Source organism: Asparagus officinalis, chromosome 3 (assembly GCF_001876935.1).
Source record: "Asparagus officinalis chromosome 3, Aspof.V1, whole genome shotgun sequence".
NCBI lineage: Eukaryota > Viridiplantae > Streptophyta > Magnoliopsida > Asparagales > Asparagaceae > Asparagus > Asparagus officinalis.
The window spans coordinates 67,765,015-67,777,227 of record NC_033796.1 but is presented as its reverse complement, the minus strand read 5'-3'; the positions used below and the strand labels follow the sequence as shown (position 1 = coordinate 67,777,227).

Here is a 12,213-nt window from a genome sequence, read left to right as displayed (position 1 = left end):
AATAGTTAAGGATTTGGGGGAACTGCTTTCAAATTATGAAAGATTAGCTAAAAGAAATTGGGGGCACTATTTTCAAATTATGAAAGACACGTTAAAAGAAAAAAGTCCCAACGGGATTTGAACTCGGTGACCGTATTCAGCGTCCGATGACCTAATTGTTAGACCGTGGAAGCGTGGGGTGGTACTTCAAGTTTTTTTTTTTTATTTATTTACTTAACTAATAATTAAGGTAGAAGCTATTAAGAAATAAATCCAAACCTACTCAAAAAGTACAGGCCCTATGGCATGAAAAACAAGGATTTGTCCACTCATCCAAATGTTATCATGTACATCACAGCTTATGATATAAATAAAGGGTTTTCCCCTAGAAAGGTCAATTTATGTAAACCACATTATATCTCTAGTTTATATCTAAATCATCTACAAAATTAGTTTTTTTTTTCTTTCAATCAACCACCTGGCCTTACTTTATACTAAATCTTTCTGAATTTTCAACAACACCCTCATCAATCTCTCGTGGAAAGCTTGCAGAGCATCAACAAGAAACGTCACGTGCTTTTACATTGTGGGAGGGTATTGTTAGTATTTCAGGAAGATTTTAGTAGTAAAAGTGGGGTCAGCTTGTTGATTAGGGGAGAAAAACTAGCTTTGTAGATGACTTAGGTATAAATTGAAAATATAATGTGGTTTACGTAAATTGACTCCTAATATAATTTGGTTTCTAGGAAAACCCCTAAATAAAAAGCAGTAATTCTCCAGCAACTTCGACAACAAACAATGCACACAGACGCTTTTTCACCCATATCATAACGAGTTAAAACTCATACCAAAGCATCTCAAATCCATAGAGTTACGCGATGCTCAACACAATTAAACAATTACGAACCGTCAAAACGTTGAAACTTCTTCAAGGGAGACGATACAAGTTACGGTGAAGCTATAGGAAACCCTGACTGAGAGTCTGGAACCATCTCCCCTAGTTTGATGTGGAGAGAATACGAAAGCAAGAGTTGTGCGTGTGGCTTCATTGAACACGATCAGGGCTGACAGTGGACGTAAACTGCTCTCAGCGTCCAAGCCTTCCTGAAACTGACTTCGGTATGAGACTGACTGCACTTGACTTCTCTGACCTGCACGAGAGACCCAAATCCTGTTAGTCCTAATTAAGAGTTTGGCCATCAATCTTTACTATTGCTCATCTCCACCAACATCTACCTAAAAAACAGTTTTTTGTTTTTTTTAATTCGGTTTTGGTTTTTTTTTTTTTTGGATGGGTGGGTGGGGGGGAGGGGGGGGGTGGGTGGGGATTTGAGGGACATACCTTGCCATCTCATCAACAGCCTTCATAACTTCTTCTGAGCTAGTTTCAAGCACTTGACCAGCAAGAATAATCTCATCTAGTATAGCGTGCATCTGCAAAAAGCAATTCAGAGTAAGAACCTCTAGAGGAAGCAATAAACCTCTATATCACTTCTGCTGTAGTATAAAATTAGAATATGATCGCTTTCCATGGATGCCAAGGAGCTAAAAGAAACATTAGTATATTGAAGTGTATCTATGACACTAAGGTGGGCAAGCGAGCAATGACTACATAAGCTGAGCTGAGGGTATTGCAACTGTTGAACTGAAGCACACATTGGTAGGTGATCGAATATGTGTAAGGTAAGCTAAAGCGGCAAGGAAAAAAGTTGTCGCAAAACGAAGCTATGTTCGTGATTTGACAGTAAGGCTGGCCATGGAAGCATATGGAGAGAGCTTCATGGTTATGGACCTTATGGGTGCCAAGATAGCAAGGTGAAGGCAACATAGAGCAATCAAGGAGAGTGGCAAGAAAAGAAGACTTGGTTCCACAATGAATAACAGATTAGATTCTTCATAGCATAGTATAGTTCTTTCCAAATTACTTCTTTCACTTCTAAATCACACATAAGTTCATAACCTCACTTGTTCCTCACTCGACATCTATATTCTTCTACACACACACCAGGGGGGGAAAAGCCAAAAAACAAAGCACACAATTCTTTCACTTTCCAATTACAGGTCTAGCCTACTGCAAGGCTGCATCATTGTGTTTAGATACCAACTAAACGAATGAAATCTTTATTTGCGCAAGAGTTAAATTAAACTAATTCTGAACTTCATGAAATCAAAAGGAGACGGAATTCCCCAAAGGGTGCATTTCCCTAATTCACTTATGTGTTCAGATTAAGAGATAAGTCAGAATTCCCTAGTAAATTCTGTTCTGAGCTATGAAGCACATGTACTTCTTTACGGTTCCCCTACATGTGTGATGTATCGATGTATCTCAGAAAAGGAGTCTCCATGGATACGGCGTACAGACCAGGCTAGACATGCACAATTATACCTAGACTTTTGATTTTTAGGTGTAGACTTTGAATATATAGTTTTGAGATCTAAATTGGTTTCAGATAAAACCAAATGTGACTAGATTGGAACTACTTTGAGTTGACTTATTCATCTTGGGACTTGTGAGACAAAAGTTGCTTTTGTAATTAGTGAGCAGATGTTTTGCATGCATCAGCTGATACCCACAAGAATCTCGTATATGGTACATATGTATGCAGCTCACAATTCCCTTCCGCTCCTGTTATTGTGTACTTATCAGGTGATGTCAAAGGACTAGATTGTTGCAGCTATGGGGATAAGAAAAAGGCAAATAATCATTTCAGGCTACATGTGGGTAATTAGTTTGATTGTGAGAATAATATGATATCTTGAAAATGAAGAAGGAAAATTTCAGCGACTTATGAACCTAATTTGTCCCATTGAACTTATGACATTTAAGCCAGTAAGACCCATATGATACCAGTATCGCTTTTTTCTCAAAAAGATATCTATTTCTTTCCAAATTTGACTATGGAAGAGCCTATAGATGACACAAACATATCCTCTATAACAATTTCTCACTTTGCTTTCATGTTTCCCGTTCTCTGTTTGACCGAAGGCATGCCATTCTTGCCTTTAGCACTGAAAAGCATTTACTTACCTTCATTTATATTCTGTTGTCTGACCGTGTTTTCATCTTTAAGCACCAAACTTAAGGTTAGTACAAGCATATTACAAGTGGTAAAATTAGATTACAGTCATAGAAAGATGACAAATACATTCATGGTTCATAATATAACAATCATAAGAACACATAGAGTTCAATTGCAAATACCTTGTTGAAATTGTACACAACATCTAACTCACAAACATTCTTGAAGCATCGATCCAATGTTTCCACAAAAACTGAGAAACATGCTATGAATTAGAACTGATATAACTATAATAGTTCAAGAAAAGGCTTAACTTTCTGCAGTAATATTTCATAATATAAATGCTTAAGCTTCACGTTATAGAGAAGCTGTCCAGTCTATACTCGATTCTCTCCTTAATTATAGCGAAAGAGTTCACACTTTACCTTGTATAAGATCAAGCATTGCTAATTCATTTTCTGAACTATCAAATACAATTACAAAATATAGTGTCGCAAAATGCTTGTATACAAGCTTGATGTCCTACAAAAAGAAGACGAAGAACAAAATAACTACGTTAAATAACAAATAAAAGCAACAAAAAGAAAAAAAACAATTTGAGACTAAATAATTAGCTTAACATTAGAATCCAAGTAGTAAACAAGAAAGATAATGAAGAACTCTTACAGGGCCAAAGATTTCATCAACACGGACAAAATTACTGACATTTTCCGGCCTCTCACTAAGAACTGCAAGAGAATAGATCCAATTATAAACCCTAATTCTCCAAAAATGGGAATAAACAGTAATTTTCAATATAGAGACCTCCATAGACGCTGCGAATTAGCTCTTGTTGCTTCTCAGGGGGCTGTGTTTTAGAGGGAAAAAACGGTTTAGTTTAAATAAAACCCTACTTTATGAGAAAAAAAAGAGGAATTAGATGACCTTGAACTCATAGAATCTGATGAAGCGAGGTTTGCCTTGGGTGTTGAGTATGATCACCGCCCGAATCATTTTTAGCTAAATTCGTCCGCCGGATCCCACAAATTTCTTTTAAAAAAATGATATTATTCTTTTTTTATTCGTGTTAGAGACCTCTTGCCTTTTATGGGTACAAACACGCTACTCTCTTCTCATTTTCCTCCACTGCTATCGCCACAATCGTTGCCAATACTTTTGAGCAAAATGCAAGCCCACAACACCTGACAAATGAGCTCACTGGAGGTGTTCCTATTTTACTTCAAACTCTAGAAAATATAGTCTGAAAAAAGGAGAAAAAGAAGGTTTTAGTGTTAATTGAGGATGGATAAAAATTATATTAACTAATTTATTAATCGTGCCACTTAAACTGAGTTTGGATAGAGTTTTTCAGGAGGGGGAGGGGGAGGAGGTTTACAATGCTAACCCTCCTAACATTGTGTTTGTTTACACTTTTTTGTTAGCAAGAGCAGTGAATGGGAGGGGAGGGATAAAAATTAGAAAATCCAACCACTTTCTCAACTTTCTGAAAGTGGACGCATTGGGAGGGAAGGGGTTTCAAGTAGAATTTTTTTGAAATTCCAATATTGCCCTATATGAGAAAATTAAAAGGCGTTCTTTCTTATTTTATTAAAAGGGCATACTAATCAAGTAGCTCCCCTTCCCTTTCCATCCCCTATTCTAAACAAACACATATTATAGTGTCCCCTCTCATTCCCTTGTTGTCTATTCAAATACAAATGAATACATTCCACCCTTTTCCTTTCCACTCCCTCTCCTTAGGTTAAGTCAATCACTCCCCTCCCCTCCTTTGTATCTCTTTTTCATCCATAGACCTATAACTTAGCCACTTAGTCGTTCTCGTCCACATACTGATGACTCTTTTGCTTTATATAATACAGGAGCCCTCAAATTAAGTATACTCTTTTGAAGAGAAAGAAAGCAGCTAGTTCAGCGCGTCAAATATAGGATATTGTTATATAATTACATTTAGTTAAATATGTTTTTTCAATATGAGTCCATTAAATTTCTCATATTTTGAGCAAGTCCCTCAAATCATTGTTTAGAAATTAGTCCCTTCAATCAAGAGTAGTTGTAGGAAATAGAGGGATTAATTTGAAACTATTTAAGTCTTTAAGCTTGGGGGACCTAATAGCAATTTCAGTGAGTTGAGGGGGTAATGTCAAAACATAAAAAATTTAATAAGCTAATATGAAACAACATATATAGAGGGTGTTTGGGTGGGTTTTTTTTTTGGTCAAATAAACTTATAAGCTAATTTTTCATATCTATCTGTTTGGTAACAAACTAAATAAGTTAGCTTATAAATTCCATCTTAAAAAGCCGATATCCCCCAGCTTTTAAAAAATTAACTTATAAGTTCCTCAAAATAAGCTAAACTTTGACCAAGCTAATTACCATAGTATCCATCCTAATTTAACAAAATTACTGCTTATCCCACATAACAATCTCATGCTCACAATTCTTTTCATCTTCTTTTCCTGTCAAGCCCTAGCATTCCAACTCCCTGAATCTTCGACGCCTCTGTTTGATTTGTGACGGCTCCGCTTGGTCTCCGACACTTTTGCTTGCTTGATCTCCGACACTTCCTCAAACGAGCAGTACAATCCCTCTTTCTCTCTCTCCTTATTTATATGCGATATTTTCTTCCCACTAAAATCTGATTGATGATGTCTCCCAACCAATCTCCTGCTCACGATACTTTTCATTTTCTTTAATTATATGATAACTTATAGTTTAACTTTTAAGGAATTTACATTGGACACGATCACTTACAGTTTAGTTATTTTGATTTTTTTAAATGCACGATGCTATAGTTTGCTAATTACTTGAACACATTGTGCCTCTAATTTATATGTTAAACAATAAGCATCTATGTTGAACATGTTCCCCCAAAACTTTGATTCTTTCACATGCTATTTACTAGATTCAGTGGGTAAAGAATTATACCAAGCACATACTATTTGAGGAGGATAGATCCTATTAGAATATTTAATTTGAGAAAGAGAAGTTGTTCTACAACAATTCATTTGAAGTCATCTAAATTGAAAATAAAAATATAGAAGACAATTTAAATTTAAGCCTTGTAAATCCTATGCTCGTAATATTTGTAGCTGCTGAATCCTTATTCTAGGTTTTTTATCTTGAACTTAACTTCACTAGTGTAATACAAATTAAATAGTTTGTATCTATAATGTTTCCAGAAAATATATGTTCTTGTCTTGAAAAGAGAGTATATGATAATATCATAAATTTTGGGTGTTAATATTGTATATTTTTAGTTATTAAGTTGTTTCATGGTATAGATGGATGCCGGCACAAATACGACAAACATTATTAGGACTAAGAGAAAAAACACTAACACCAGTGCTAAGGGCATTGTTTTAAATATCCCCGACATGACCCAATATATCCTTTTGCAGGGCTTGCCGTAACCGATATAGTCTCTAAATATTTCTTACCATTTTTTAGCTATTTTGGACGATATATCTCTGATATGGCTGATATATTAGCCAATATATTGACTGATATATCCATTTATATGGCTTGTCGTAAGACAAATACGACAAACATTATTGGGAAAATACACTAACACCAGTGCTAAGGGCATTGTTTTAAAAATCTCTGATATAGCCCGATATATTCGTTTGTAGGGCTTGCAGCAACCGATATGGTCTCTAAATATCGCTTACCACTTTTAGCTATTTTGGGCGATACATCCTCGATATGGCTGATATATCAACCGATATATTGACTGATATATCCATTTATATGGAACAAACATTATTGGGAAAATACACTAACACCAGTGCTAAGGGCATTGTTTTAAAAATCCCTGATATGGTCTGATATATTCGTTTGCAGGGCTTGCCCCAACCGATATGGTCTCTAAATATCGCTTACCACTTTTAGCTATTTTGGGCGATACATCCTCAATATGGCTGATATATCAGCCGATATGTTGACTGATATATTCTTTTATATGGCTTGTCACAAGATAATAAACGGATTTTCCCATTATATCAAATGACATTTTGACCTAAAAAAATCAAATGAAATGTTGCAACATTGATTTGTACTTTTATTTGTTTCACAAGGTTGATTAGTGAGCCTTAACAAATATTATTCACATTTTGTATGCATGGATTTTCATTATAATATTTAAATTCTTGTTAGTTTGTATTGTTTACAATATAAATATTTCTTATAATATTTATTTTTATTTTACAACAGGTTGATGAAAGGTTCAAGAAGTTCAAAAATAAGACTTGTCACTCTTATGGTTCCGTTATGATAATTTGTTTTCTGATATTGATGCCACTGGTGCGATGAGTCGTGCACCATGCCAACCTTTGTCTCTACTCAAGGTTCTGGCACTCTATTGGACGTGGAGAATGAGGATAATGAGGTGGATGAAGATACTTAAGCAGATTTGGAGGGATTTGATGACAGTGATGTAGCTTCGCTACTGTTTTAAAAAGCCTCCGCCTAGTTCGCCCAGGCATACACCTAGACCTAGACGGTACTTAGGCCGTCTAATTAGCGCCTAGCGCCTAGGCAATACCTAGGCTACCCATCTAGGTTTTTAGAATGTTTAGGGGAGTATTGTCTATTTACATAGATTGCACCATTTAGGCCTTGATCATTATTTTGTCTGTTGTAGCCTCCATGTTCTCCAACCTCCTTCAAACTCCTTTAACTTTCAAATATGAACACCTCCACTACCTCCTCCAACCTTTAGCAAAACCTCTTCGACCACCACTTAAATAAAGAAATAAATCCGCCTAAACACCAGTCTGATACCTAAGCTTTCTATAACATTGATATTTACTATCAATTATTATAATTAAAAAATAAAAAAAGAAAACCTCCTAGGCTCTAGGCGTCGGGTCCAACGCCTAGGCCTCTAGCACTTTCTATAATATTGTTTGTTATTATTTTGGCTATTTAGTATTTAAGTATGCATAATTTATTATGGATCTAAGATTGTTATCTTTTTTTTATAAATTTATATGAATTTAATACATATTTTTATCAATTATAATAATTAAATAATTTTTAAAATAGGCAAATGCCTAGGCGCTAGCTCAAACGCCTAGTCCGCCTAATGCCTTTTGTAACATTGAGCTCAGCATAGTGATGACAACCGCATGTTCCCACCATCTGTATTAGTAGGGAGATCATATGGAGGAAGAAAGAGTAGCGCAAAGAAAAGCAAGTCTAGTGCTGCCTCACTTAAAGAGGATATCCACAATCGTATACAAGTAATCTCCAACAAAAACACAGCTACTTCCTCTTATACTGCAACATCGGGACCTACCATTAGGCAATGCTTGGATAAGTTAAGGAATCTAAAAGGGCTTTCTCCTAGAAGTGAGATATGGAACTTTGCCCTTAATTTCATTAGTAACAAGGAGAACAGAGAAATATTCATGGAATTAGGAGATGATGAGAACCGACAATCTTGATTAGAGTATAACTACGACATTGTCGGACAAAAGAAGCCTTAATAATTTACAAACTTGTACTGTCAGGTTTGCTCTACTATGGCTCTACTTATGACATGTTAGCTATGGGTATTTTATGTTAGTGAAGTCATTAATCATGTCACAACTTTGTGTTGTTTTTACTTTTGAGTATGTTGTTTCAATTATGGATACTGTTGTGTTATGTCATGTTTCTTTTAAGTATGATGCCTTAAACTTGGATATGCTATTTTATTTTGGATTTGTTTTATCTGTGTTAGACACAATTGTTATTTAGCCTTTAATCTAATTCAATATGTAGATGTCAGTCAATCTTAAACACGCATGCTACAAATGCCTTTCACGACCATGACTTATATTTTCCCCCTTCTTGCAGTTTTAATGGAACACCAGAACCAAAGAAGTGATGATGATAATGAGGAAAATGAATCAAGTTTGCAATAGGTGGAAGACAGCGATCTTGAATGGTTAGCTTTGAGTCAAATTATTGCAGCAACGATATTAACTGATTATGAAAAGTACATATATAAGGTTCCATGTCGTACATCTACTCGCACCGGCCATCTATTGATTTCTGAAATATTAGAAGGCAATGAAATGCATTGTTATCAAGATTTTCCTTTTAAAAAGTCAGTTTTTCTAGATTTGTGTCAAAATTTAACTGAAAGATATGGTCTAGTGCCAACTAAGAGAATGACCATCTATGAGGAGGTTGGTATGTTCTTAATGACTTGTGGATATGGCATTGGAAATCATTTGATGCAATAAATGTTCAACCATTCTGCTGAGACAATTTCTCGGAATTTTCATAGAGTTTTGCAAGCTTTGGGTGGACTCATTACTGATATTATTAAGCCTAATCCTAATTATAATAATGGGGTAGGAGGTACATCCCTTTCTTCAAGGTAAGTGTAACAACTTAATTATGTATTTTTCTTTAAATATTTAAGTAACAATACATTTATATAGTGACCTATGTATTCTTTCTTAATAGGATTGCATTGGAGCAATTGATGGAACTCATGTGAAAGCTCGGTTACCGCGGGGTCAAGAGATACCATTCTTCGGACGCAAGGAATATACAACGTAGAATATTCTTGCTGTGGTGGATTTTAATATGTGTTTTACATTTGCATGGGCAAGTTGGGAGGGAGCTGCTCATGACAATAGGATATTTGGCGAGGCCATTCGTAGACCAGAACTTAACTTTCCTCATCCCCATGGAGACAAGTACTATCTTATAGATGCAGGATACTCACACAAAAAAGGATAAATGGGCCCATACAAAGGTGACAACATAAGATATCATCTTGAAGATTTTCGTCGTGCTCGTACGTCGTGATTCCACGCTCCTAGGGGTTATAAGGAGATGTTCAATTACTTGCACTCCTCCTGTAGGAATATTGTTGAACGCACATTTGGAGTGTGGAAGGCCCATTTTAAAATTCTTGATTACACGCCTTATTATTCTTTTGAAACGTAAAGAGAGATCATGCTTGCTACTATGGCAATCCACAATTATATAAGAAAGAAGGGCATTGGAGATAATGCATTTCTAATAGTTGAGAGTGAGAATTATGTTCTCTCCGCACGTGAAGCACCTGATACATCCAGACTAACTTATGCAGAAATGAAGCTGAGCAGAGTGATTTACGTTGGACCGCAGTTCAAGATGCTATTGCAGAGGATATTTGGAACAATGCATGAATATTATAATTTACTGTCCATTTATATCTGGAGAACTATAGTGACATTATTGCAAATTTTTGATCTATTGAAGACAATTTATCTGCACTCTTAGAAACAAAAACGAAATTCTCAAGTACATCTTAGTTGCAAAAGCAGCAAAACCCTTGCTTGCTAGTAATATATCAAATGTATCGCATTGCTATTAGGATGCATATACAAATGCCTTAAAAATCCCATATGAAATCAAAGATAAATTTCAGGCTTCTTGCTGACAAAAATTAAATGACTTTTTAAGATTTTTTTTTTGTGAACCAAGTCTGATGCTATGCCTATGTTCTCATCAAACTACCTTTTGTTTTTTTAAAAGAAACTAATGATTGCAATTGCATAGAACATATTTACAAATCAAATGCTTTCATGTGCTTCGTTGTATGCTCCATAGAGTTACTATTCATATATGTTTTATTTTTAACAAAATGTGTAACCAAATTCAAAATCTCGAATGAATTTTAAGTTATTTTCATGTTATGCTAAATTAAAAATTAATTTGGATGAGAAATTGCATCAAGATAACAATTTTAGCTTAAAAAATCAGTAGCAGCATGTACCTTTTGGTCATTTTTAAAAAACTACATAGCTTATAAGCTACAACTTACCAAACATGTAGCTGACTTATCAGCTTAGCTTTACCAAACACGTAGTTTGATACGGATCCATGTTTTTAAAAAAATAATAAGGAGACCAAACAGCTATTTTTATTTTGATAAGATTTATATATTAAGATCCACTATAATTGTGTTTGTGTTAGTTACTTTTGATTCCTTCACCACCAGAGAAATTAGAGAAAATTAAAGAAAGGGGAGAAAAGAATCAAAATTAACAATAACTCTATCCCACGGAATAATTACCCAAGTTCAGGACAAAGTTAGAGAAAAGTATAGGGGAAAAAAGATTAGCGAAAAATGAAATTGACACAAATTAGAGAGAGAAAAAAAGTCAAATCCAACTCTAAACACATAGTAATTAGAGCTGAGAGAGAACGAGAAAGGTGGCACCTTTTCACGAAGATCTGAAGGCGATGATTCCCGGTGGCGAATTTTTGCGCGGTGGAGACTTCCGGCGTGATGGAGACGGCGGCGCATGGGCAAGGAGGCCGAGTTTCTTTTATTGAGGAGCGCAAGCTCTGTATCCTTCTTTTATTTTCGCAATGGAGGATAAATTTTCAATTTCGACCTATTTAAAAATTTTATTGCAAAAATCAACCTGTTCTGAAAGTCAAATTTGAAAAAAAAAACTTACGAAACATCACGGGACTTCAAGTCCTGTGATGTTTTAGATGGATTTTCCAGAGAGAAACGCTCTTTGGAAATTCCACCTGCAACTCCACGGGACTTGAAGTCCCGTGGAGTTGCAGGTTTTAAAAAACATGCACCAAACAATATACACACGAAAACAAATTCCCAACAATATACACACATATTTCCCAACAATATACACACAATTTCCCAACAATATGCATAAAAACAATTTCATAACAATACACATGAAATTTTCGCCTCATTCACAACAATATACATGAATCAAACAATACACACGAAAATCACATTTATACTGAATTACAACAATATTCATAAAATTTAGCCATGAATTAAACAATACTCACGAATATCACATATATAAACAATAATAGATCTACAAAAGTAACAAATTTAAACAATCTAACCATATCATTATTGAAATTCACAAAAGTAACAAATTTGAACTTCATATACATCCAAAAAGTCCTCCTCTCCTTCCTATCCCTCTCTTCCCCCTTCCCCTCACTCCTCGATGATCTGAGTATCTGGTTGTGTATGAGGCTGAGAAGTGCCAGCTCCATCAGCATGCATCGTGCTATGAGAAGTGTCGGCTCCATCGTCACACACCATCGTTTAACATGTCCTACTTCGTCGCGTGTACACTTTACCAAATTGGCGTTACTTGTCCTGACGACCTTCAAATTCGTCGACGTGATTTTTATGGAACACGCTCGCTATTCTTTGTTTGATCCTATTGAAGAT

The 12,213-nt window shown here is 35.3% G+C and overlaps 1 protein-coding gene across 1 annotated transcript; it reads right to left on the bottom strand.

Moving 5' to 3' along the window:
- Positions 768–11,339, bottom strand: LOC109834296 (AP-3 complex subunit sigma). The gene is made up of 8 exons (XM_020402281.1): positions 11,209–11,339; positions 3,924–4,239; positions 3,804–3,846; positions 3,666–3,727; positions 3,425–3,521; positions 3,182–3,252; positions 1,322–1,413; positions 768–1,130 (listed from the first exon to the last, which is right to left on the bottom strand). The coding sequence occupies exons 2-8, from the start codon at positions 3,990–3,992 to the stop codon at positions 1,067–1,069; spliced, it is 498 nt and encodes a 165-aa protein (XP_020257870.1). The 5' UTR covers positions 3,993–4,239; positions 11,209–11,339; the 3' UTR covers positions 768–1,066.